The sequence below is a fragment of the Hippoglossus stenolepis genome, chromosome 1 (genome assembly GCF_022539355.2).
Source record: "Hippoglossus stenolepis isolate QCI-W04-F060 chromosome 1, HSTE1.2, whole genome shotgun sequence".
Classification (NCBI taxonomy): domain Eukaryota; kingdom Metazoa; phylum Chordata; class Actinopteri; order Pleuronectiformes; family Pleuronectidae; genus Hippoglossus; species Hippoglossus stenolepis.
In genome coordinates, this window is record NC_061483.1 from 9,134,574 (window position 1) to 9,162,184 (window position 27,611).

Sequence of the window (27,611 nt, forward strand, 5' to 3'; positions counted from 1 at the left end):
ATGTTTTAGTTTTTACATTTTTTACCCATGGGAAAACAAAATATATCAGAAAAGGTTAATCAATTCTTTTTTTCTTTTACTTCTTATACAACAATAAATGTAAATGAATGTTACAATGTTTTCTGTTCATTAAGATGATAAAAAAAAAGCATTGACTCTGTGACCCAAAAATATTCATGTAGTATAATAAAAGTGGAGCTAATTTTTTTTCTTTTTCTAGCAGTTAATAGATAGAAAAGAGGAAATATTACACCAAGACAAATGCAACTGACAAGTGTTTCCTAAAAGCAGTTTAAGCTTAATTGCAAGTGTGAGAAGTTTCACTTACCTCCATTGTTTCTTTGTCAGTAGGGTCAAGACCCCCGAACTTGAACGCAGGTAGCGGAACAGGCACGTCCTCTCTTTTTCCACGTAAACGTCAGAGGCCACGGGGCAGCTCGCCGGGCTCGGCCACATCACCGCAGCAAGCGTGGGCGCAAGAGAGCCGATCCAGGCGGGCCGGCAGCCGCCTCCATCGGAGGGTTGGTCAATCAGCCCGGCAGCAGAGACAAGGGGACAGGCACACAGGGAGAAGGGCTGAGCCGGAGTGGGCTCTGCTGGAAGGCTTTTTCGCCTCTCCTTCCCTGAATGAAAGCAATCCCTAAGAGTGAATGGGTAATGAGAGACTGGCTCCTGAGATTTTAGCTTTCTTAATCATGTTCATAATTAATTCAAGAACATTGATAATTTCATTACATTCTTTTTGTCTTATCAATAAATGATGTGCCTGCACTTTTGGTCTTGTGTATACGGGAGAGAGGGAGCGAGAGAGGGGGAGAGAGAGAGGGACAAGAGAAGTAATACGGCACTAAAAGCACAAGAGATGGAAAATGATACAAACAGGGAAGTGGTAATTATAATCTTTGACCAAGCCACTGGTAGCACAATATGAAGTCAAGTGGCTACAAATAATTAATAAGGCCTCCTGGTGTGTGTGTGTGTGTGTGTGAGAGTGTGTGTGGGGTGTGGGTGAGGCGATGGGGGGAGTGAGGGCTGACAAATGTCTTCGTGGAACATTGTTTCGCCGCCTCTTTTCGTTAAAACTAACACAACACAGCTCTTAAATATAATTGTGTTTCCACCAACATGATGTTCTACACACGGCTCCTGTTAGTTCGTTAGTAATATTCTCCCCTTCAATCCTCACCTTTAAACACAGGGTTGTGGAGGATCCCTGTCTTATAATGCCCTTCAGATCCAATAAAGGTTCAGGTTTCAGGGACATTAGTGCACTGAAGCAGTTTTTCAAAGACCACTCTCCTCCCTCCCTTCCCTCCCTCCATCCTCTCCTCTTCGCATGCCCTCTGTCAGGTCAAGAAAAGAAAAAAAGAAAAGAGACAAAAACGAAAATCACTTTCTGTCTCGTGGCATATATAGTTTCCAGTTATTTGGCAGCAGGAATAATGACATAATATGCATTTTTAATAGTTCATCTTCAGATTATTCAATGACCTTCACCTCTGCACGTGCTCCTATACATTCTGCGCTTTATCAATCGAACTTTCCGCACAAAACGGCGCTGGAAATAGAAGGAGGAGCAGGAGGAGGACACAGGGAGGGGAAAAGAAGGGATGTAATGGATATCCGTGTTTCCTAAAAATACAGTGAGGATGATGGAGTCTGAGGAAGGCTCTGAACCACAGCCTCTGCTCCACAACAAGACAGGTGGATGGATGGCTTTGAGCAGCCTCATCCGACAGTGAGTGACTGACCGCTCCGTCAAAGTTTGTATCTGCTTCACCAGAATAGTGGAGTAGGCGGTCAGACTTTCCTGATCTATAATCTATTGCCATACAGGTATTTAAAATAGCATTGAGACATGTATTGTGGGAGTTCCTCACTGAGCATCATTGCTTTAAATCAATTACCATAAAGATGATATGTATATATATATCTCCTGGATTTCATTTGTGTCTAGAAATAATTGGTTGGACAATTTTTTCTTTTTGAATGAAATTGGGGTAATTTTGACATAAGAGCAGCACAGTTGCACTATTGCAAGGCTATTTGATTTCTGACACTTTCTAATGGATTTCCAGCTCGTGACACACTACAATATAGATTGGTAAAGCTATATGAGGCATTAGAGATTCAAGTACTTTATGTCCTATTTATTCCTTATGTGCCACAGGCCCCTCTGTCTTGAGATATAACCAGCTCAACACAAGAAACCTTTAATAAAATAAAAAAAAGTAAAGAGGGGAAAATAGAGATTTACAGCTGGCCATTTTGACAGTAGACTTGATATAAGGTGTTCATAACAAGTTTTGCATTTTATCCCTGGTCCCCTCACACACATTTTAATCATATTTTATGTGATCTATGTATGCAGCACTCATCCTCTCTCTGTCACCCAACCTCTCCAAATGTGTCCCTCTTAAACAGATTGCTACAATACTTGTAATGATGGTCCTTCCCAGCTGTGCTGCAGGAGAAGGGAAGGGAGCAGCAGGCTATAGTATTACCATAATACCCGCTCCCTCCCTCCACGGTCCCAGGGGCCCGTGTGGGGCTGCATGGGGATGTGGGGTAACTCTGCTGTGGAGGCGACTCAACTCGCTGCCGGTCCTGCAGGCTGTGTGTGTGTGTGTGTGTGTGTGTGTGTGTGTGTGTGTGTGTGTGTGTGTGTGTGTGTGTGTGTGTGTGTGTGTGTGTGTGTGTGTGTGTGTGTGTGTGTGTGTGTGTGTGTGTGTGTGTGTGTGACTGTGACAGGGCTGAACCTGCCTGTGGGCGATGTAATAAAAGCGCCACACACTGCCGGTAGTGATGGTGGCACTGCTGCTGTAGCTGCATAGGAGGGGATAAATATAAACCCGGCCCGCATCAAGGAAACGGCCCTCCAGTCAGAGCCTGACTTACATCCTAATAATTAGGCCTCTTTCCAATAAAACAGGGATTTGTGGCCGTGCATCTTTTTTACTTGTGTTTGCTGCTGCAGTGGGAGGGATGCACGATCTGCTGTATACAATCTGGCTAAAGCCGGGGATTCGAGAGGATTTAATTTCAGCAGTTGTTGGACAGTGATCAGCAACATTTGTCCATTTTATTTGAAACTTCTGAGGACATTGTTTTTTCATTTATCAGCATCTTTGCATACATTTCTTTTCAAATCGTACCTAATTTCTCCATTAAAGCTCTTATGATAAGATTAAAATTACTTAAAGGTGCTTTCCACTTCATGCACTCATTTTTAATTCCGCCATTCCCTTGATTTTGCATACACTCAACTGTCTGTGATAGCGGCTAATCGATAGATGAGGCCTGCAGGTAGCTGTTGCATGTTATCTCAGACCTCCTAATGTGCACTGGCTAATCTTTTTACGTACATACTCTCTGCTCATTAAGTCTTTCTCGGTGCGTTGTTCTCTTATGGCACACTTTCAGATACTGTTGGATTTTCATTATTCGTGGCATTAAAGATTATGTTTAATTATTTCGTACTGCTACAGAGAAACTACAGAGACAGAGTCATGAATAGGGCAAGGATCAATGAGGGCTATGAAAGGCATCCTCTCGCCTCCTCATTTAAACTGCTCCCATCTGGATGATGCTTTTTACAAAGAAGAGATAAAAAATGTACTTTATTCCAAAAGCAGTTAAGTTTTTAGAGATGCACAGAACTAGGATGTCTATATCTGCTCTGGACCAAATGTCTACCTCCATCAATCCAGAGCTGCTTAAGGTGCAATGTAGGTGTGAGTGTTGATTATGTCTGTGTGGAAAATGACCTGTGATTGTTGCTGTAAACCAATCTCCCTATAGGGACAAATAACAAATCTATGTACATATCTTCTCTGATGTTTCTTTAAGTAATGTACAATAATTCAATGATATAACATTTGAAACTTTTAAGGCATGATACTGAAGTTATTTTACTGTACGCTCTCATAACTGTATGTTTAGAAAATGATACTTGCCTCATCCTTTCCTTATAGAACAGCTACTGATTTCCCATATTTTGTCATTTCATTCCTATTTAGATCACACTGCTGCAGGGCTGCAAAGTATTTTCATTAACGATTAATCTGCTGATTATTTTTCCATCAATCGATTATTTTTTAAGTCTGCAAGACTTCAGAAAACAGTAAAGAATTTGACATAATTTCCCAGAGCCCGAGATGGAAAAGACAAAATATAAAATAAAGCATTTTTGCTTAAAAATACAGAAAACTGATAAAATTATATAGTATTTTTTAATGTTTCTTTCAATTGAATAATTGATTCATTGCTCTACATCAGTGCCTGTTTGAGAATCTCCAAAGGACAGAGAGCAGTAGAGGCAGAGCGACGGAGCTGGGAGAGAGGAGCTGGGCGGGGTGGCAGCTCAGGCAGGGGGTATCAGGCTAATTAAAGCAAGCATTTGTCAGAGATTAAGCCTTAAACAGAAAAGGTCATCTGGGCACCAGAGCGCACTGTTTCGCTGCTGTGCTCTTAGGGCAGTCTAAACCTTTCCAAGCTAAATGGTAAAGATGCTATTGCCAGGGTTTGCCAGGGGTGGGGTGGGTGGTGGGGGTGCCCAGATCCTGACCAGTGACAAGACTGACACTCGGGTCATTGGTTCTTCACTGTCCATTACACATGCTGGTCAAATCTGGCAATCGGTGTCATTTAGGGATGAAAAATAAGAGCTGGGACAAGATCAATAGTTGCAGCCGTCTGTGGCAGCTGTGATTAATCGACTGTCACCAATTAATGACTGGCCTGTTGCAAAGCAATACAATCTCACAGGGACAATGGTGCTTGTCGAAAATGAGCATTTCTTCATTTCAGCCTGTTGTTGGTTATTTTGGGCAAATTCTCCAGTAAGAAATTCACAAAACAGATTCCGTTACAGTCTGAGGGTTTACTACAGCACTCTGGAAAGAGTCTCTGACAAGGTGCTCTTTGAAGTCAACGCTGACATGGAGATAAATTTGGGTTTTATTGGAAGCCTACACTGCAAAAACATGAACACAGATTTATTTTTAGTCAAACCAGAAATGTTACTAAGAATATTAGAATACTTTATTTTCCCATATTTCTACTGTTTCAAAAGTCTGCATACTTAAAAAATAATAATTCTCATTAAAAACTTAATGTTCATAGGAATTCATACTAAATTGAACTCTATCTCAACCGTATTTAACCTAAACTACTCCAGATATTTTCATAAACCAATGTATGAAAAATGAGTGAGAACAAGTGGTGGCCTGTGATCCATTTAACGTTGCGTTGAAAACAAGCAAACAAATACTACTGGTCTTTTTAAACCGGGATCGGTGGACAAGCTACTTTGCAGTCGGTCAATTGTAATCATATTACATCCTGAGAAGAGGTCCTGCTTTGAGACACGATGAAGAGAAGGACATGTTGGTTTAGATATGAGTAATGGCCGTGGAGGGCTAAACTACGGTGGAGATGTAATTTGAAATATTTGTAGTGGAAATTATGCTAATATTATATCACTCAGCATCGTTATTTATAAATTAGATTGTTCATCTGAGGCGAAGGCTTGTAAAAACATTGCTTTCTTCATTATGGGCAAGTTTTAAATGAATGAATGTGCTGTTGTGGCATCAAAGTAAGGAAATGTCATTTTGCAGAAATGTATGTTTTGAAGAGTTTTACTGTTTCATATCACAATAAGAAATGGCCCTTAGGTATTGTTGTGATTTATAATTTTAATAAAATAAAAACAACAAAAAAATAAAGGACTGCTAGCTAACATAGTGTTAAGTGTTACTCGCTAAGTTTTGCCAAAACTTCACTGTATAAAAATATGAGGAGTTTACTCGAAGAACAACCGTATTTGTTTACAAGCTAATTTTAACCCAAATAAAAAGCATCTGTATGCTGCTGTATCTGCAAGAGTAAAATGTATCCATTTATTTTTACCCCCTTTAAACCTCAGTGATTTGGGACTGTATATTCTAGTTTGACTTTTTAATCCATTTTAATCTTTGACATGCAAATCATACCTGCATTTCAGCATTTCCTGTGGATGACTGGAAGCTTTATAGATTTTTATGGGAAATACAGTGCGGTTATTATGGGAAATACAGTGAGGTTTTCTCTCCATGTGCACAGTTGTTTATCTGCTAGAAGTTATGGTATAATGTACAGCTTTCAATGTAATGTTCCTAACTCTGCTGAAATAAAATTGTGTGTTAAAGTTTTAATTAAGCGACTTTGATATGTTTAGGGTCAGTCAAGTTTACGTCAAGTATCCACACTTTTGATATTTCAAGGTATTGGAACATGAAAATTATGCAATAATTAAAAATAAAATTCTAACTTCTGTGCATTTGCTTGGTTGGAAATACAGTAACACTGGATAAGACAACTGGAACTTTATTTATAGAGGAATTTTTAGATAATGAATTAATCTTATCTGCCTTTCAGACAGTTATTAATTGATTGAGTGAAAAACCGCAGCAGGATATGTGTTGAACTTTCACGTGACAAACTGGACAGTACGATTGATCAAGTTCTATTTTTACTTTAGACCTATGGACATCTACAGATATAATATATCATGTATTTAACATGTCAGTGTATTTTCAAGACTCTATACAAGAGCTCCCAGCTTTTTTTGTTATAGGGAAAAGGGATATGCAGATTAAATCCAATTTTAATGACATTTGCTATTAACACATCTCTAATAGTATTCTTAATTTCTTAATGATATATAATTAAACCTCCTCTGTATTTGCAGCTCCACTAATCAATATTTGATGTTAACAACAAAATTGAATGATTGCTTAGAGTGGCTGTTGTGGATACTCACAGTGCTCCACCCGCAGACAATTGTAACACAACTTTTCTCTCACTGTTTGGGTTATGGAGGCTGTAAATGTACTGTTTACATACCTTCTTTCTTGGAGTTGGTGGAGCCCAAAGGGGGCCAGAAGGAAAGTTGATATTTATTATTACGTTCATACCTGAAACTCTAGCCTGTATCTTTGAAAAGGCCAGACATATGCCGCGGCCCATTATACCAGAGAGCTCGGCCCTCGGAATGACGCCACCTGTGTACGACAAAGTTAATGACAGAAGTGCTAATAAACCATAACAAACTTCTGCTTTCACTACCGTTGATACACGGAGCGGCCATCTTGGTTTTCGAAGTCTGGGGTGGCGACTTGAGGGGGCGTTCCAGTGGCAACTTCCGACTCAGGGGTCGGTTATGCCGCGTTGCATTACACCTCGGAGCTCGGCCCTCGGTTCGACGTCACACCCAAATAACCAAATAACCTGAGTTGATAATCTTCCAATTGCAAAGGAACAATTTACCTTAGTGGCTAGCCATTGTTAGCAAAACCAGTTAATAATCACACATTACGTGGCATTGCACGCATACTAACACCGTAGTAACACGTCCACAGACCATAATTAGACAGTGTTATGTCTAAGACAAATTTAATGACAGAAGTGCTAATAAACTGTAAAATCTTGAGCTTTCCCTAGTGGAACGGAGCGGCTATGTTGGATTTTGAAGTCGGGGTGGTGAGGTTCCTCCGACCTCCGTCAAAATTCCGACTTGAGGGGGCGTTCCATTTGCAACTTCCGACTCGGGGTTCCAGACTCCGAAGTATGAAACGCAGCAATAAAACCCACCCTCCATAAGCCTGAATTTAAATTCCACTGTCACATTTTACGATACAGTTACAGGTATCATGTTAATTTAACTCTTAATATGTCTGGGTGAACAGCAAACACATACACCTAAACTATACCATAATGTTAAATATACAATAAAATGCCTAAACTATACCATCAATTCTAGTTGAGCACAGAATCTCTTTTCTTTCAGCTGCTGTTTGGGCCCACAGCTGAAAGATGTGCCCGACTAGAACCTGGAGAACCTGCTCAATCTTCACAGATGAATGTGAAGATACTTGAATAGTTTCTATGTGTTCAGATTTGACTGAGAAACAACAATGATGGTAAAAACAACATGAGCGGTGTCCTTTTTAAATACAGCTCTATGTGTCACTGTCTTTCTTTTTCCTTTTTCCTTCTTCTTCTTCTTTAGTGTTCATTGGCGGCTGGTAAACCCCCGTACAGGCGCACTACCGCCACCAGCAGGACTGGAGTGTGGAACAAGCGATCAGGCAGAAGAAAACAATCAGAAAGAAAAATCTGCGATATTCTTTTAGGCAAATCCATGTCTCTAATGAAGTTAATGATCTTATAGTAAATTTTACCTCCTCTTTCCTAAAAGACCTGACACTGTAAAATCATGGTGTTTTGCCTTCTGTGTCTCTGTCACTTCTGCTGCTGTGTTCCACACATTTCACCCCAAAACACCCTCACTTGCATCAAACTGCACCACATCAGGGTTTGGAAGGTTGTATGTTGTATGTTTGCACTTCCGCCCTACTTCCGCCCCAAACTGATGACAACGCGAAAAGCCCTTTTAGGCCTTTCGGGCTTTCCGTAGCTGCGAGACTCGGCGCGTAGAGCCGCGGGACATGTTGGGAGATTTGTTGCTCCCGGGAGGCTGCGTGTGTCCGTGTGTTACTTCACATCATGGCTCTTAACTACCAGACGTCGACGCTTTCGATGACTCTGCCGATCTCGTGCCAGATATGTCTCGGGAAGGTAAGAGCCGACGTGTTTCTAGACCCGCAACTTCCGTGATGACGCGGGATAAAAAACCGCTTCCTGGTAGCGCTAAAGTTGTCGCGGCTTAAGTTCGTGGGGCCGAACGTGACCAGCTCGTGGCGTTTCCGGGCTTTAACGTGCGAGCGAAGCGGCGGAGTAAACATGTTTGTGTGTGTCGGCAGGTCAGACAGCCGGTGATATGTGGCAACCACCACGTGTTCTGCTCGTCCTGCATGGAAATGTGGCTAAAGAAGGCGAGCCAGTGTCCCACCTGCAGGGTCCCCATCACAGCAGAGAGCCCCTGCAGAGAGATCATCGGTGGGTAGCTACACACAAAGCAGACACACACACACACACACACACACACACAAACACAGCGATGCGAGGCTGCGATCCGCCTGCAGCTCACACAGTGCAAGTGAAGTCGAGCCTGTTGTTAGCGTCGCAGATGTAGTGTTTGTGTTTCTCCATTGATCCGGAGCTCAAGGCACCGCAGCTTCAGAAAAGTCATGCTAACCAAACAAAGCATGAGCAAAGGAAGAGAGAGACTTGAATCAGACTCAGAGGAAAATGGCTGCAAAACATAAGTATAAACAGAAGCAGTACAAGTGTAACTGATAAGGAAAATGAGTTTCAAAACCGTTTTAATTCCTCGACTAATCATTTAAGCTGTACTACAACCCAGACAGACCTTCGGATCATGTGAACAAGGACAGCAAGCATTAGCAGCCACCTCTCTTACGCTGCTTTCAGACCTGCACTTAACTCTGGATTATCTCCTGAAATCATGGATACGTAATACACATGTACGGTGTCCTAGAGAGCTCAACACACTGCAAATTAAGAAAAGAACAGTGACACATTTGCTACAAGAAGTCACAACACGCGCTACATAAAACACGCTGCAAATTGGGAAAGCGATAAACGGAAATGGTTCCAGGGGACTAGAAAAAGTGATGAACCTGGCTGTAGTTCAAGGCTTTGTGAAGTTCCATCACCACTGACTGGTAGCAGAGTTCAATAACTCGGCCACTGAACATATGACATGTGACAACACAAATGTCAGAGGCTCCGGACAATCTGCAGAGTTTTTCCTGCCAGCACCCAAGTAACAGGTCTGGTTATGTTCAAAGGAACCCATGTGACAATACAGCAGGACATTATCTGGAGTTCATGTCTGAAAACCGCTCTGCAGTGATGCCAGAAAAGATGCATTTGCCAAATTGTTATTTGTAGATATCTTTGATATAAAAGTGCCTTCTTGCCAATCACGAGTTGTTTACAATCAACTTTTCATTCTTCTACCATCTGGACTTGGAGAAATACGTATTTTGAAATGCAAAATAAGTTAGAATTATGGATGCATTGAGCCAATACTGATATCAGACAGTGATCTGATACTGAGTCAAATTGCTGGATCTTGTATAACATCAGTTATCCACCCTGCAATGGATCATTAAGACAAACTTTGCTTTGTGTGGTATTAGCAGCTCTGCAGGTTTAACAAGGCTCCTTTATATAAATTCTCCTTCTGAGTGAGGCTTCAGCCAAGCTATTAGCTGAAACACCACAAAACCTGCCTGTGTGACATTGTCTCAGTGTATATGTGTATATATATATATATATATATATATATATATGTTATATTTTTGTCCCAGTCCGAATTACACAAAAGTCTCCGAAAAGGACTCAGTAAAGCGTAGGAATCTAATCAATGAAATTAATCCCTTGTTGAATGTGTTTTTGTTTGTGTAGTGTGTGATTCTGCGATTCTTGATCAGACAAACTCATTTCCTGGTACACCTGTTTTTTTGTTGTTGACCTGAATAAACTGCAAACTGACCTAATTTCACACTGATACTTCCACACCGCATGCAGCTGGATTCAGACTTGGATTTTTCCGTCTTTCACTTGACTATTTCATTCAGGAATTAGGGGACAGTTTTGAGAACAAAAATGTCAGCAGAGCTTTTATTGCCGCAGTTATCTTCTCCCTGCAACCTGAACTTTAACACACTAATGCACCAGTTTGTCTGATAAAATTAAAATAATGGGGTTTAAAAAGACTCATTCTCAGAGATGAAAGTACCTTATAATTCCATTTTATGAACACAACTGGAAACATTTACTGAGACGGTCTTTGTGCTGATATCAAAATTTGATTGAACACTTTAGGAAAGGCTCAAAGGGCTTTAAGACTCGTTTTAACATCAAATCTAACACAACTTTCTGCAGGTGGGCCTGGGAATCTCAGTTAACATTTACATTCAGTTTAAAGCCTGACTTGCCTCGGCTCTTCAAACCTGTGCCCAGTGTGTTTGTTGCCTCTCTCAAAGAGGTATGAGCCCTGTTTACACCCTAGTTTCCTTCTGTGCTTACAGGAGGTTCCAATGAGAGTGATCACAGTGACGGCCCTTCCATGAGGAAATGTCTCCGGAAAACCAGAGGAGAACTGCTTTTACGGGAGTACGAGGTACCAGTTCATCATGCCGTGTGCTATACTGCTTATTTGTTTGTTTATTTGTTTGCTTTTATATATTTTTAAAGCAATAACAACTTGATTGAGGTAAATTTAGATTGTTGTTGAAGTAGACTCTCTGGCTTTACCAACAGAAATCCATAAGCAGTGTCTCTCAGGTAGAGTTTCAATCACTATCATCCACTGATACACATTTTCTGGAGCAGCTACTTTTTTTCTTTCATTTGAACATTGGAGCAGAATTTACTTATACCTCAGTTGAATGTGTCAGATTCTGTGAAAAATCTATGTTTTAATAGTCTCCATGCTAACTTTTCAACATGTTAGTAACTCAATGAGTATAGTAATGTAGTCGTTAATTGTCAAACTCTGTTTTCATTTTGCCATTATTTCCCTCTAACAGGGAGAAATTGAAGGTCTCATCAGAGAAAACGAGGAGCTGAAAACCAAGAATCAAAGTCTGGAGGCACAACTGAAAACTGCTCTGGATCCCTGCAGCATTAATACAGAGCAAACAGATGACATGAGCGTTGACCCCAGTGTCCTGGAAGAAATGAAAAACAGGCTGCGGGCCGCCACAGATGTCTGCGATAAAGTAAAACAGGATATGGACAAACTAAAAGAGGTTTGTTACCTGCAATGATTAATTCATTGCACTGATATTTACTAGCACTGTCTGTAGCTGCTACAAGAAATCTTTGTCTTGTCACTTGTGTTACCTGATTTGAAAACGTAGTTATCTGCATCTTTCTGTCTTAAAGAATACTCGATACAACAAATTTTACTACGAGGTAATGAGGCAAACAAAAAAGAAACTGTTTTTCTTCTTTATGCCACATTAACATCCATCAATAAGAAATAAAGATCAGCTTACTTGATGTTTCTGTCTGAAGCATAAAGGCTATACCCGATTGATTTTTTTTTTTTTGTCTTGCTACCTTTGAGAAATAATGTTTAACCTACTGCAAATGTGTTCCTTTACCATCCTCAGGCAAACAAGGCATTACGATCTCAAAATGTCGACCTTGTACAAGAGAACATGAGACTGAAGGCAGAGGTGGTGAGCAGATCTCCTCAGAAGTAAGTTTGTTTCTTGTGTTAATGACACACACATTTATGTATCGTGTTTGAAAATACTCTTTGGCATCGGCCTCTAAGTCAAAATCATGAGGTAACTAACAAAATAAGCTGCAATGAAGTTGCTCCGTTTCAGTTTAGTGTTTTTCCAATGAAAAAGGCTGAAGCTGGAGGCAGTGACTTGTTGCTTAAGTTGGTAATTTGTCTATTTGTCCTTGTTTTATTTCAAATCGACAGCAGCTAAAGTGATATTCCTAAAGACAAACTCAAGACCATTTTATTTATATCTTGTTTATATATTTTATTTTCAAAATCGATATCTTTTATCAAATGCATTACAAAAATTGTCACTCAGGTAAATGTTATTTGGTATTTCTGTCACAACGATCTTTGGACAATTTAAAGAAACAAAACGATCTTTCCCCCAGGTTTGGTCGTTGCACGGTGGCAGCACTGGAGGCTAAAATCCAGCTGTACGAGCGTGACGTGGACCATCTGAAGAGGGCTCTGGAGCGCAGTGACCAGTACATTGAAGACCTGGAGTCCCGGGTCACAAAGTCGGAGAAGAGAAGTCCTGAAGGGCAGGAAGGGTGTGGGAGCAGCAAGGCTGTGACGGAAGCTCTCACACGGCAACAGAAAATCAGCATGATGATGAGGAGCTTGAGTGACAATGAGAGGGCGTCAATCTGCAGCAACCCGGAGACAGAGTGTCGCACGATCTCGAGAAATCACAGTTTGACGTTCGTGCCGTCTGCAGACCACAAAGAGTTTAATAAGAATCTGGCTGCAGATAAGAATAGCGAGGACTTGGAGAACAGCTCCTGTGACTTGCTGCCCACCACTCCGTCGTCTGCTTTCCGTTCCCTGACTTTGAGAAGCCCTGGCATCCGTGAAAAGAGAGTCGCATTTAAGCCCGGGTCTTATCTGAGGAAGCTTGATTTTGAAGATTTTCCAAATCTTGGTAAGACGGACAGTGCCATTGAGAACCACTTCAACATCCTCGACAAGTACACCAAAAGCTTGCCTCCGACAACTGACGTGGAAACCTCAAAGTCTGACTTCTGGGGCGATTGGCCGAGATCTAACTCGACCGACCAGCCATGTCCAGGTCCAAGTAAAGAAAGCCCGGTTGAAGAATCCCCATCCACCGACCTCGAAGGTGACGAACCTGAGAGTTACCATATGTCCAGCGAGGCCTCCATGGATGCAGCTTATCTGGACAAAATCTCAGAGCTGGACTCCATGATGCTGGACGGAGAGAGTTCTAGTAGCAGAGGATCACAGCTCTCCCTGGTCCCGTCCCCTCCCGCGGACTTGGACCACACTCTAATCCCAGAACCCCAAACCTGCCCTGGCGTCATGTCAACCCACAATGGCAATGACCAGAAGAACCACCCACCAGGTGACGACACGGATGGCACCTCGATTGACAAAGTGGCTCCAAAAGGCGCTGCGGAGGAAGGGTTTGCAGCGCAGGTGTCAGGTAGGGAGAGTCGGGTCAATGTTTCTGATTGCGTGGAGGACGATGGTCTCTCCCAGACTGAAGAACTGTCTTTCGATTTGCTGTTCGATTCGCTGGAAGACAATCAGGAAGGTCCCTCCGGCTCTCTGAGTCCGGCAGGCAAAGACCACGACCACGTGAGCCCCTCCTCCTCCTCTTTCAGCTGCAATGGAAAACCTGCGAACACAACGAGAGACAGACACGCACTCATCATCAGTCAGCCAACGAAGAGGAAGTCTCACAGTCCTTTTAGCACAAGCAGTCCCACGAAACTTTCGAAGCTCATGTGAAGAAGGTTTTAAAGGGGCGAGACCTGTGTGTTCTCACAGTGCCATACACTGATGTGTCCGCTTTCACATGTACACACGATTGGTGACATTAACTTCATGTTGCTTCATATTAATCTACACCTGAGCATCACATTCACACATGTTTTGTCATTTTGTCTTTCAGATAGTTATTTGTGTAGTGTGCTTGTTGCTCTAGGTAGCAGTTAAATAGCCATTAAGGCCGATCTTGACTCTAGTCTGATCATGTGTGCGTTGTAATTGAGCAAAACTAAAACAGACACTTCGGTGTTGGTCTGTGTTAGTGCATCACTTCTGGTGCAGAGTCTTCCTTCAGCCCTCTCGAATGTCACGTGTCGGTCATTTCTAGCAATTCAGGAAACATGGTAATCTTTTTATGATGACATGCAATACTGAAGATGGATGACTATCATGAAAAATGACATTTTGAATTAAATATGGCAACATAAGAGTGTGTTAGGAAATAAAAAAGTAATGCAATGTATGAAGCTTAATTTTCTATTGTGTTTTTTCATCTTTTGCATGATTCAAGTCACCTAAAAGCTCAGTCAGTGACGATCAGTCACGAGCTGCCATGGGCTACACTGGCCTGATATTTTGGGATTAATCTTCCATTTTTATTTTTTATTTCAGTGGAAATTTAGATTAATATTTAGTGGACAAGTTAGAACTTTTTAAAAATCATATTACTTTCTTTTGTGCATCTCCTGATTATTTCCATTCCATTAGACTATACTAATTAATAATTTGCTGCCATTAAAAGCCTGGCCTCTTCCATTCCGGTGAAATCTTGTCGTAGCCTATAGCGACACACACATTAAGAGACCTCACACGCACACAGTTAATTCCATTGTAGCAGAAAGAGCCTTATTTATTATGCAAATTTAACGATATCATGTATATTTCACATATACTCTAATCGCCGCATGAAAATTTAATTGCGTAACCGCGGTGGTTAGAATAAATGAAGTGTTAATTCATTGGGATTAATTAATTTAGGTAAAGACTGTGTACAAGGTGACGCTGGTGTATTAAATCAATTTGTTTAATGCTCGTCGGGCGATGATGGCCCTTAATGACGAGGCCTCATTACTTCCAAAGGGTTAAGATGAGAGACAAGTGGGACAAGAGCAGAGTCTAATGGGAAGCCGTGCAAAACACGTTTGAACAACTGATAATAAAATAAATACACAAATAATAGTATATTCATATGTTATAGTAATATTTGTGCGTCCATTTGATGCTACTTCCCTGTGTTTACATTGCTATTTCGTGCGCTTACTCCTATTTTGGACACGTTTCGCGCACCAATTCCCCAGAAAAACTATTTCCTAAAACCAAATAAATACTTAAAAATGGACCAATGCTGAATATAAACAGTGAGGTCAAAGGTTCACGGCCTCTTAAGTCAAGAATTAGGCGTAAACACGTTTGGACATTGTGCGTTTCCGTGACTGGATGGAGACGAGTGAGCCCTTATAAAAATAAAAAAAAGAAGGGCTCAAGCGTCTCGTCTCCAGATGTTCCTGCCTGCCCTGTGAGCAGTTTTTATTTGTCAGCCGGCTCACTGTTCTGGCACTTTGTGTCTCGCGAGAGCAGCCGAGCAGGGGCTTGACGAGATCTGAGGCGCTCAGGTGTAAGAGCCTCTCTCATCCCCAGCAGTGGGAAACAGTAGACAGATAAGTGCGTCTGAGAGACTGCAGGCATCTCTGTGATCTCCGGGCTCAAGGCTGCTCCTCGGCGCACAACACGGCGAACTGCAGCGGCGCGTCATTACCGGATCGGCAAAGAGGATCCGCTGTGTATCTATGACTGTTCTCCAGCTCCTGCAGCCGCTTCCCCCTCTTCTTTCCCGTGCACTTTAATTGGAGACGCTCGCCAAGATGATGTCCATGAACAGCAAACAGCCGCACTTCGCCATGCATCCCTCTCTACCCGAGCACAAGTACACCACCCTGCACTCCAGCTCGGAAGCTATAAGGAGAGCCTGTCTACAAACTCCACAGGTAAATGATCCCCAACCCAAAAAACTTCCACTTTCTCCTTTTTTATTCCGTGCTTCGGCTGCATGTCGCGCCGAGCGCGGTCTGTGCGTAATAACGAGGGCTGCTCCAAGGCACATCCAGCCAAGACGCGCACTTAATGTTTTTTTCATGTATTCCACGGCGATCACTGGAAGAGTCTGTGATCTTTTTGAAAGCATGCTGCACGCAAAGCTCGGCTTTACTCTTTTTTTGTATTAATTTTTATGACTTGCCGCTTCTGAAGGAATACTCCGGCTCTGTTGTGTGTTGCCAAATGTCCCGACTGACAGATGCATTTATTTATGTTTTTCTCTTTTCTTCTGCCGCCTTCCTTTCTTCTATTTTGTCTTTTTCTTTCCCCATTTCGCCTCCGTTCCCCCTGCCCCTCTCTCTCTCTCTCTCTCCCCCCTTTCCTTTTCATGATTTCCACTCTCGCAGCTGCAGAGTAACATATTCGCCAGCCTGGATGAGACCCTGCTGGCCCGGGCTGAGGCTTTGGCGGCTGTGGACATCGCCGTGTCCCAGGGCAAGACGCATCCCTACAAGCCCGACGCCACCTACCACACGATGAGCGCGGTGCCCTGCTCGTCGAATTCCACCGTGCCACTGGCCCACCACCACCACCACCATCACCACCACCACCACCAGAACCTGGAGCCGCCGGACATCATGGACCACATCGGCTCGCCGTCCCTCGCCCTCATGCCGCACGACGGGAACGGCGGTGGAGGTGTCGGAGGCGGCGGAGGTGGCGGCGGGCTCCTCTCCTCCCCCTCCGGACACCCGCACTCTCACATGCACGGCTTGAGCCACCTCTCCCACCAGGCTATGGGCATGAACTCGCCTCTCACCCACCACGGGCTCTTACCGGGCCACCACGGGAATCAAGGCGGCCAAGGGCTCAATAACAACGGACTCCCCTCAATCAGTGACTCGGACACGGACCCGCGGGAGCTGGAGGCGTTCGCGGAGCGCTTCAAGCAGCGGAGGATCAAGCTGGGGGTGACCCAGGCGGACGTGGGCGGCGCCCTGGCTAATCTCAAGATCCCCGGCGTGGGGTCACTGAGCCAAAGTACAATTTGTCGGTTCGAGTCGTTGACGCTGTCCCACAACAACATGATCGCGCTCAAGCCCATCCTGCAGGCCTGGCTGGAGGAGGCCGAGGGGGCCCAGAGGGAGAAGATGAGCAAACCGGACATTTTCAACGGAGGGGAAAAGAAACGCAAGCGGACGTCGATAGCGGCCCCGGAGAAGAGGTCTCTGGAGGCTTACTTCGCCGTGCAGCCGCGACCCTCGTCCGAGAAAATCGCAGCTATCGCGGAAAAGTTGGACCTGAAAAAAAATGTGGTGCGCGTGTGGTTTTGTAACCAAAGACAGAAACAGAAGAGGTTGAAATTTTCCGCCACTCACTGATGAGCAAAGAGAGAGTAAAAAAAAAAAGGAAGAAAAAAAAGTTTGTGTGACTGAATTTGGGGACCAAGGGACACGAAGACACCATTTTCAGTCTTTTGTCTCCAGCGATATTTTACACGTTGGTGCACATGTGGGCTTTAGATTCCCGTTTTACAAGGCTTCATATTATATCTGGTTTATTTTCACGTTATCGGTGAATGAGAAGTATGCAAATAACAGATCACTCAAATTCTGCTCCGTTGCTATCGAGGGGAAAAAGTTTGACATTGCCTTTTTTTTTAAATAAACACGCGTGGACAGAGGTAATTTGCTTGATAATATAGCGAGTTATTTTTCTCCTGATAGGCCTATTATTTGAAGTATAGCCATTTACGAATTACCTCATTGATTGTTGAACTGTGTTCTTCTGTTTGGTTATATTTTCCTGTCGTTGTTGGTATAGAAATAATTCATGAATGTGTTCATTTATTCATCTGTATATTTATTTATTTATTTATTTATTTGGAGGCTGCTATATGAACTCAAATTTAGTTGCAAACTTTTATGGCTAACGGGAAAAATAAATAGGCCTGCATGAAATCCACGGGCGGTAATTGAGCCTCTTGCAGGGCTGTCACATCTATAGATATATTTATTTTGAATTTGCACAAAAAAGACCCTTTAGGTTTGTGTCGAGATGGTTTTTTTGTATATACAGACTTCACTTTATCACGTGTCAGAGGTGAGCTCCTGTCTTTTGGACATAAATTATAGGGTCTGTGGTCAACATTTGGCGTCACGAAGTTTTTAAACAAAAAGACCCAGAGAGCGCGAAACTCTTTTCTGACCCAACAACAACCTACGAAATTGTGAGTTTGCAGTGCGAACACTATGCATTGGGAGAATAATCACTACCGAGCTGTCTGCTGATAAGACCTCATGTTGTGGGTGTCACTGTTTAATGCCTGTTTTCACATGGAGATCACCACGTTGTTTGTCGTGTTACTTGTTACGGTTGTGTAAGTAAAATTTTTTTTACTTTGTGCACAAGTATGTTTACAAAAACCTGCAGCGACATGTGCATCATGGAAGATAAAAAAAAAAAGAAGATGTCCCACTGTCTCCCTCCCTCCTCTCATCCCACCACTCCTCCTCCACTCTCCTCTGTTGTCCTTTCTTTCATTGGTACTGTTCATCCTGTGTGAGCCAAATCCAACAGGGAGGTGTGTTCCAGCAATCTTCTAATAAATTGAAGAAAGAAAACTAAACGCCTATTTTTCCTGGTGGTGATTGGTACCGACACTCAACACAACTATCTATTTAATGTGTAAAAAAAATGTTTGTACTCGTGGAGATGTTTTTTTAAATTTCAGATTCATTTTTGGTATCATGTTGAAAAAAAGCTCAATTTCTTCCCTTTCTTTTGGATTTGCATTATTGAAATTAGACGTATATGAATCGAAATAATGCTCTGATGAAGTTTGTCTAATTTATTGATGAGGACATTTGCATAATTTGGGATTCGATTCATTTTCGAGGTGAAGGATTGTCAGGATTTGTTATCTCTTGTTCTTAACTTGCTCTGCAACTTTTCATTCATTTTAATATCTTTTGAATACACCATTCTTTAAGAATATAAATAATAATGATTACTTTTCAACAAAATAATAACAATACTAATCTTTATAATGGAATCTGTTCCCCAAATACTTGGAAGACAGCAAGTTAATTTAAATACTTTTATAATTTAATTTAATTTATCTCAGACTGTGGGGTCGACTTATAGGTAATTGATGTAATTATTATATGCTCGTATATTAAAGTGTTTAATTACAACAGAATATAGGCTGTGAAATGACTGAACTAAAAACCAAGTTACCGCCTTTCAACATTTAATGACATTTCCCAGCTCGGTCCCGATAACTCATCACCCACACTTGGGAGAGAAGAGGATGAATAAAAACAGGAAGAAGAGAAGTTGGTTTGGGTTTTTAAAATGACCACTGTCCTCCCCCAGGTAAATCTGTTCCCTCCCAGACATTTCTACTGGGCTGCACTCACGTTCCGCTGCATTTAAAAGAAAACATTAAATTTTTAAAAGCAGGTGATGCAATATTAATCAGGATTTGCTGATATATAAAACGCAATATTTTCACAGAGCTACCGGGGGTTTCATGGGGGAAGCAGGCGGATGAAGGAAGGCGCTGCTGCTTTATTGCTTCTCTTATAGCTCCTGGTTACATGGACAGAAGAGTGAGCCTTTTCCCCTCAATGTGAGTAAACCCATTTTTAAGTTTGGTCTTTATTCACTTTGTCGATCATTAACTTACCACTATATTCTTTCATTGATCTAGTAGTTTTTATATTCCAGTGTCAGAGAGGTTGTAGATCATTGCAAAACGTCCACATTGGAACTGCCTCGAAATAATGTCAGTGTGAAAAAAAAACAGAAATACAGGGACGTTGTTTTTAAAATGAGGCTGTAACGATGAACTGCAGGACGCTTTTAAAAAAAGGTATTTTAGGTAGTATTTTCAGCAGATATACTTTCATCGCAGCAGAACATGTGTTATTGGAGAGTAACTTTGAAGATAAATTTCAGGTTTCTCAAATTATTTTGATTTTGAAACAATACATGGAAATATATTCTGGCTTTTCCATTTGTTCAAGCGTCTATTCAGAATATAGTAGAGTGCAGAATTATTTGTGTATTTTATATTTATTCTATGTGTATTTTATCTTTATTGTGTGATCTATGTATGATTTGTATCCATCCATCCATCCATCATTTTATCTATCCATATTTATTTTATTCATCCTTCTATTACTATTTTGTCAAATCTGATGACATCAAACTTTCACACTATTATTGAGTAACACAACACAACACAACACAATATGTTAATATTCTATCTATCTATTCATCTTTCTAATTGTTATCCATCCATCCATGTTTTTATCTATCCATATTTATTTTATACATCCATCTGTCTATTACTAATTTTAAAAAATCTGATGACATCAAAGTCTCACAAGCGAGCACAATATTATTGAGTAACACAACACAACACGCACACGCGCATGTAGTTTCAGCACCACGCACAGCTCCGTGCGGTCGCGCGCAGAGCAGGGTGCTGCATTATTGAAAGTGTGCATCAAACAGCTCTGTCTGTGTGCGCGGGCCCGCTGGATGAAGTCGGACTGTCTGCTGCTCAATAGCCTCTAATATGTTAATGGCCGTAGGGGAAGCCTGAGGTACCGTCCCCAGCTGCCTCGCCCACCATATGTCAGCCCGTTACGACAGAGTCCTCTATTAATCAGGAAGGGGGGGGTATTTCATCAGGAACTTCGCCGATATCATAACCCTGAAGCTCTATCGATAGCGCATCACCTGATCATGTAGGTATCGTTACTGCCATCATGGGTCTGCATGGAAGGGCCTTAACCCCCTTTATATTTATATATGACCCCCCCCATCACAACCTCCACACTTCCTCTGGTCCCATCCCATGATGCTTTGGGCTTCCTGTCTGAGGCTGTTGTGATCACATAGAATAATAAACGCCCCAGATAAAAACACAAATTATTATCATTATTATTATTATTATTATTTCTCTTATTATGGGTTCCAACAACTCAAGAAGTATTCCCAACGTGCCTCAGAGTAACGCCTCTCTCTCTGTCCCTCGAGATCATTATTAATGTTATTATTATTATTACTACTACTGACTGGTGATGCTATCATTGATAACATCATTACACTTGTACATATGCACTGTTAATTTCCATTAACTACCAGAGCATAAATATGACAGTCATACAACTGTTCTCATGGTCTCTCTCTCTCCTCCCTCCCTCTCTCTCTCTTCTCTCCCCCTCTTTTCCACCCACCTCTCCTGTCTTCCCCCATTTTTCTCTGCTCATCCCAACCGGTCGAGGCAGCACATTGAGTCTGCTTGTGCCGGAGGTTTCTTCCAGTGTTCTTTCCCTCCACAGTGTTTCCTCATTATGGGAACTGTTTGGTTTCTCGATACATTTGTAAGGTCTCGGCCTTAAGTGCCTTGAGATAATGCAATGAAATTGAACTGAATACAACATATTTATTATTATTAGTATCATTATTACTACTACTATTATGATGTAACATTGTTTTTATCCTAAGTGCCTCACCTCCTCACCTCCTCCCTCCTCCCTCCTCTTTCGTCTCCTTGCATATAAAGGCCGCGATGGATTAATCATGGAGCCTTCCCGAGGATCTCATAACTTAATTCCTTCAGGCTACCGGTCGGGAGGAGTAATTAATCTATACTGTGGATGTAAATAAAAGGAAATTGGATTCCTGACAGACGAGATGAGAGAGTTTCTGACACCACGTCGCCAAATAATGATTTCATCGCATGTTATGGTAACGCAGGCGCTTAGATTTACGAGCACACTACTTTTTTTTTTTTTTAAACCTCAGCTGTGAGCGGAAGGGAGCGGGCCTATATAAACTGATCGCAGCTGTTAGGAGCCCACGTTAAGATGGATTAGATCATTAATTATTACAATATGAAAAATAAATAGAAGAACGCACGTATATTGGGTTAATTTTGGAACTGCGCGGCGCATGTTCCAGTCAGTTTTATAAATACACCTAAACAAAAGATATATATAAGAGCCCCCAGCGAGAGCTCCGTTGATCTAACAATGCGCAGGGAGGTTGGCCTTTGGACGGAAATGTCAAACCGGGGATGTGGATGGGTAGATCCCCCAGATCTGCACTCATTTCCCACTCATATTTGCTCAGTAATCCGCTGTGGCAGCCCTCCATCGCCCGGGACCCGGTTTGAGAGGCGACGCTGTTGACACAGGGGTATATTTCAATCACAGAGGGTTCAGAGTCAGGCGAACAACTTATTTGTCTAATAAATCCGTCATTTAGTAAGAAAAATATTTGATCTTGAGGGGTTGACCTCTTGTCATGTAGCCACTGACAGAAAAAAAATGGGAATGGGTGCTTGGATATGCAGGTAGCCTGCATACCAACAAGCACACAATAGATTCCCATTTGTATGGGACACACACATATCAAAAAGATCAAAGTCTGCCAGCACACATCTTCTTATTGTAGCATTTGTACACACACAAAAACAGCTAAAGACACCAAAACGTTTGTGTAGTCTAGAGGAGAAATGGAGGATGAAGCGATTCAAGTGTCCAGAAGACTATCTTTAAAAAACAGATCTATGCAGCTGCTGAGGCTTTGATTATACAAACGTCTGTGACATTATTCCAATTTAATCCTGTGGTTGTAATTTTGAAATCAAGACAATTAAAATAGATCAAGTGTTCAGTCAAGAGTCATCATAAAAGTGCTTTTCCTTTGACTTCAAATACAATTGTCCATAAAAAACGGAATAGTGAAGCAGCTTGGACAGCAACACACACTTTGGACGGGGAAACAAATAAAACAAGAAGCGATCGCAGCTTTAGAGTTTAACATCATCCAAATGAGATGAGCAGCTGAAGCCTGCCGAATGCCAAATTGATATTTTGGGTATTGGACTTCATTAAAGAGGTCCAGGCCGGCACAGCTGATCTAGTTGTAACTGCAGTGTGTCTCCATGAAGCAGTTTATTCACATGACTTCATCTGTCCAAATTCACCATCTGCTGCATTTTCTCACTTTTCTCTCCAACTTCTTTTTTGTAAGCGATCCAGAATGTTGCAGCAACCACAAGCCAACTTTTTTCCCACTGTTCCATGTTTCCTGTAGAGTCCACTCTTAGTATGAACTTTACGAACTCACATCTGAGGCACTCAAACTGCCCAAAAGTCGTCACACATGCCCCTCATGTCGCTTTGTTTTGATCGCCACGCGAGCGTGACTTAGAAACCTGCTTCTCCTCACTCCAGCTGATGTTCATAGGGCATCAGTCATGTGCCAAGCAGAGCTACGAGCAGCGGTTTGTAACAGTGATGATGTGCAAAGAGAGAGTGGAGCAAGAACCTGCAGAGCCCTGAAATCACTCAGAGCATGTCTGTGATCACCAGCTCTTTGTGTCTGAGGATGCTTCAACCTTCTGGTGCCTACTTTATATATAATTGTCATTAAATGCTATTGATTGGTTCTTAATTTCATCCATATCTTTCTTTGCAGTTGGTGGACGGAGCTGCAAGAACGGAAATCCAAAGAAATCCTCACAACAACACCTGACCGGTTTTTAAGCCTCTAGTTTCGTGGCCCCTGCACCGTTTGACACTCTCACTGATGAAGTGTGGCGCTAAAGCATCAAAACACTTGTCAGTGTCTGCACCGGGTTCTTTGCGGGATGTTTCACCTCATTCAGAAATTACACCTTGCAAACTATGTCTAAATGTCACTTCATGCAAAATGTGCCTTATTCCCTAAATGTCATTTATTTCCCCACTCCATGCCTCTTATAGCTGTCATGGCCCCGGGGGTCGGGTGCTCATTGAACCGTTGTATTGAACCCATTTCCCTGTAGTCATTACCTGCGCACGCTGCAGACAGAAGGTGCACGGTAAAGAGGGGAGACAGATACTAGAGAAGGAGATTTTTGGCATCAGTGTGAATTCAGGTAATGGCAAGAATGTGAGGCTCTTACAGAAGATTCCTGAAATTTAATCTGATTTAATGTGAGAAAATTTAAAAATGTATGTTCTGTTTTAAATAGAAACCCATAGAAATTCTGCAGGTTAAAACCCAAATGTCCTACTGGAATAATCAAGAGAATAATCAAAGCTGTCTGGTCTCACACGTGTTTCCTTTATAAAACGGAAACAGGTTGTTCTTTACTTCTTTTTTCTTCTTGCTCCAGACTGAGCTCAAGCTGCCTTCTTGGCTGTCACTGCGTGTTTTTGATGTCACAAATGAAGAACAACATTTAGAAATCGTTTGCTACTTCAATGAGCCTCAAAGCTGCCGTGACAGCGTGACGCTCAGTTCAGGTTATGTTCACCTGCGTTGGAATATCTCAGACAGACAAACTGTCGTATTAATGAAACAGCCTGTTGCATACACAGACACATGACAGCAGTGGATGTGCTGACGTCTTTTTCTCAGGGTGGTTGCATGGAGCTTTGAGATTGTTCTCAAGTTTTAAAATTGAACTTTTCAAAAGGACAAATAGGAGAAGAAAGAGACAAAGAAAATGTGTTTCTTCAAAGATTCACTTTGAGCCACAAAGTTTTATTTAAAGATCTATAGTCAGAAATTCTTCCTCCATTCTTCCACTGGTTAATTAGTAAATATCTGCGAGAGGAACCTTTGCAGTTCTATAAAGTCTGGAATCCATTTAAAACCTATTTAGGAGCAGATTGTCCACGAACAATAACTGCAGGTCTCTGTGGGGTCGAGGACAGTAGATGCTTCTTTGACAGGGCATTGTGTTTGTACAATAATTATAATCTGTTAAAAAACAATTGAATCTTAACCTGTCAAATGTTTATGCAGTAGAATGTGCAGTGTGTGAAGTGTGAAAGCACTTTTAAGGAACTAATGCCTTTTTAGAGGGCAACTAATGTTTTTTATCATTTCTTTGTTATAGGGCTTAAAAACAATGTGATAATATAAGGATGTTGTTCCACATATGTAACACACACATAAGTGCTTACACCCTGCTAAAATATATCATGAGAAAACTGCTGTAAACCTTTAAATATTTAGTCTAATTCTTATAAATTGCACAATAGGCCCATACTCTCTGTTATTGCTTGTTTTGTTTTTTGCATCACCACTGAAGCCTAACATCTATTTTTCTCCTGTTCAGGACCTGTGAGGGTATTTCACATGGCTGAGAGGTAGATATTGAATATCTCCCTCTGTACACATGGACTTCGATAATGAGGAGAGTGTCGGCCACCATTTGCCCGCCGCCACACCATCAAATATTCATCAGTGTTGATTAAACAGCCGGCAGCTGCCGATCGGCCGGGTGTCAAATTTGTATCCAAGCTATATAGGCCTATACCTCTGCACGTGCACCAACACCTAGGATGGATAGAGCGAGGTGGTACTGAGAAATAATAATAATAAAAGAAGTTCACCAAGTGTGTGTGTGTTGTATGATCTGTGCGTGAATGTGTGTACAACTTGCTCTCTTAAAATGAAGCAGGGATTCAGTGGACATTGACATTTTCATCCCGAGACCATCAGCAGCCGGAATGACAGGAATAAAAGAGGGGAGAGAGAGAGAGAGAGAGAGAGAGAGAGAGAGGAGGGGGGAGAGAGGTTACTGTGAGGCACATTAAATATTTCATAAGTTGTTGGAGCAGAGAGGAAAGACTTCCCAGGAAGGTTGCTCCAACTCATTTGCTGAACTCGGGCTGAGAAGCATGCAGGGGAACAAATGTTGATGGAGCCCCCACCACCATCACCCAACAACCCCCTCTCCCACACACTCACACACACTCCCACACACTCCCACACACTCACACACACCTTATTGGCTGAATGGTTGCCCTCTTGAATGTCAGTGACAATGTAAATAGCAGTACAACAGCAGCAGCAGTGCTAACATGTGTTTCTGTTGTTTCTCAGACAATCTTTCCTCAGTCTCTCTCTCCCCCCCTCCCCTCCCCTCCATGTCAAGACGCACACTCCACTGGCTCGTGCCACTTCACGGTCCCACGGCTCATTTAGCAAGACAGCACAAGTCTAATTGGATGATTGATGGCAATTTGATTTTTTTTTCTTCTTTTTGCTCCCATGGCTTCTTACTCCCTCGTGCTTTTTAGAACACAAATGTAAACAGATGCACATGAAGGTTCAAGTGAAAACTTAGATGATAATGTGACAAAAATAATATTCATTAGATACAAATGCATAACAAATTACTTTTCATGAAGCAAAGCTGTGAGGACCTCAAACTCTACACTGCAAAACACAAACTGGCAAAACAAATGTTTGATCAATCGCAGGGCTGGAGGATAAAACAATATCAATAATGATCACGATATAATTGAATATAATAACAGCAATATCACAGAAGTCCAGCATATAGGTTATCAATATGATGCATAGGTCTACACACTCTGCAAGCACATTGAGAACACAAAAGTAAGATTTGCAAATGTTTAAATGTCAAACCACAAAATAAATAATAATGTGACTTTTATTGTGATAATTATCAATATTGACTGATATGAAAACTTTTATCTTCATATGATTTTTTAGCAAAATCGCCCAGCCCTTGTCAAAATATGAATTTTGCCCAAGATTTGACATATCACCCCAAATTAATCCTGCACCATATAAGGGCAGAACAACATTTCTAATGCACACTCCCACATCTTTAACTCCAGTTCCCATTTGTTTTTTAAAGGGGACATAGCATGCCCATTTTACCACAAGTTGATATGGTTCCTTGGGGTCTTAATGAAATGTCTGTAACATACTTTGGTCAAAATACCACAAGGATCATATAAAACAGCACCCTTTTTACCCTGTATAAACAGCCCTCCACAGAGCGACCTGTTTTGAGTGCCTGTTCCTTTAAATGCTAATGAGCCAGCTCCCCCCTCCCCCCTCTCCCCCCATGATTTTAAACGATATAAATTACATATTTTATATGATATAAATTATCAAATATGCATCCCATACTTTGTATTCCCCTTGTTGTCCTGGAGTTTTAATTTACCCAATCACATAATTAAATGTCCCCCTCTGCCCATCCACTACAAGCACACAAGCAGACAGACAGAGAGAGAAAGAGAGGTGGGGGGCTATGAAGACCATCATTTACCCCGAACCCCGACATTCAACGGGTACAACAACAAGCGGAGAAAGCAGAATCGCGGGCTGACCTTATATATACAGTCTATGGGGCTGACCAGCGGAGAAATGCTCGTCCCGTGTGAACAGCCAGGCGGCTGCGCGCTTGAGAACGGCGCTGCGCTGCCTCGCAGCTGCGCTTCCGCGTCCGGTGTACCCCGGCGTAACTACTGTACCCCGGCGTAACTACTGTACCCCGGCGTAACTACTGTAACCCGGCGTACAGTAGAGCTGAACACTGCGGAAGTCTTCCACACAGCTGGCAGTGTGGAAGACCGCTGAGCAGCGCAGCGCCGTTCTCCAGCGCGCAGCCGCCTGGCTGTTCACACGGGACGAGCATTTCTCCGCGCTGGTCAGCCCCATAGACTGTATATATAAGGTCAGCCCGCGATTCTGCTTTCTCCGCTTGTTGTTGTACCCGTTGAAT

At 42.1% G+C, this 27,611-nt stretch overlaps 2 protein-coding genes across 3 annotated transcripts; both read left to right on the forward strand.

Moving 5' to 3' along the window:
* Positions 1-8,435: 8,435 nt before the first annotated feature.
* On the forward strand, positions 8,436-14,484 carry obi1 (ORC ubiquitin ligase 1). 2 transcript variants are annotated; one of them, XM_035158486.2, is made up of 7 exons: positions 8,436-8,622; positions 8,808-8,943; positions 11,007-11,098; positions 11,239-11,262; positions 11,508-11,729; positions 12,096-12,184; positions 12,610-14,484. In XM_035158486.2, the coding sequence occupies exons 1-7, from the start codon at positions 8,551-8,553 to the stop codon at positions 13,970-13,972; spliced, it is 1,998 nt and encodes a 665-aa protein (XP_035014377.1). In that variant the 5' UTR covers positions 8,436-8,550; the 3' UTR covers positions 13,973-14,484. The 2 variants fall into 2 exon arrangements, with proteins under 2 accessions (XP_035014377.1, XP_035014388.1); XM_035158497.2 differs by lacking the exon at positions 11,239-11,262 and having other exon boundaries at positions 8,437-8,622.
* A 1,151-nt stretch (positions 14,485-15,635) lies between these two features.
* Positions 15,636-18,674, forward strand: pou4f1 (POU class 4 homeobox 1). Its single transcript, XM_035157595.2, has 2 exons — positions 15,636-15,996; positions 16,453-18,674. Exons 1-2 carry the CDS (start codon positions 15,874-15,876, stop codon positions 17,425-17,427), a joined length of 1,098 nt encoding a protein of 365 aa, XP_035013486.1. The 5' UTR covers positions 15,636-15,873; the 3' UTR covers positions 17,428-18,674.
* Positions 18,675-27,611: the final 8,937 nt, after the last annotated feature.

Bases quoted from the DNA above. Each gene is read 5' to 3' on its own strand.
- obi1 (XM_035158486.2), top strand. From the start codon at position 8,551: ATGGCTCTTAACTACCAGACGTCGACGCTTTCGATGACTCTGCCGATC. The intron at 8,623-8,807 runs GTAAGAGCCGAC...GTGTGTCGGCAG, and splicing joins GCCAGATATGTCTCGGGAAG to GTCAGACAGCCGGTGATATG. The intron at 12,185-12,609 runs GTAAGTTTGTTT...TCTTTCCCCCAG, and splicing joins GTGAGCAGATCTCCTCAGAA to GTTTGGTCGTTGCACGGTGG.
- pou4f1 (XM_035157595.2), top strand. From the start codon at position 15,874: ATGATGTCCATGAACAGCAAACAGCCGCACTTCGCCATGCATCCCTCT. The intron at 15,997-16,452 runs GTAAATGATCCC...CCACTCTCGCAG, and splicing joins CCTGTCTACAAACTCCACAG to CTGCAGAGTAACATATTCGC.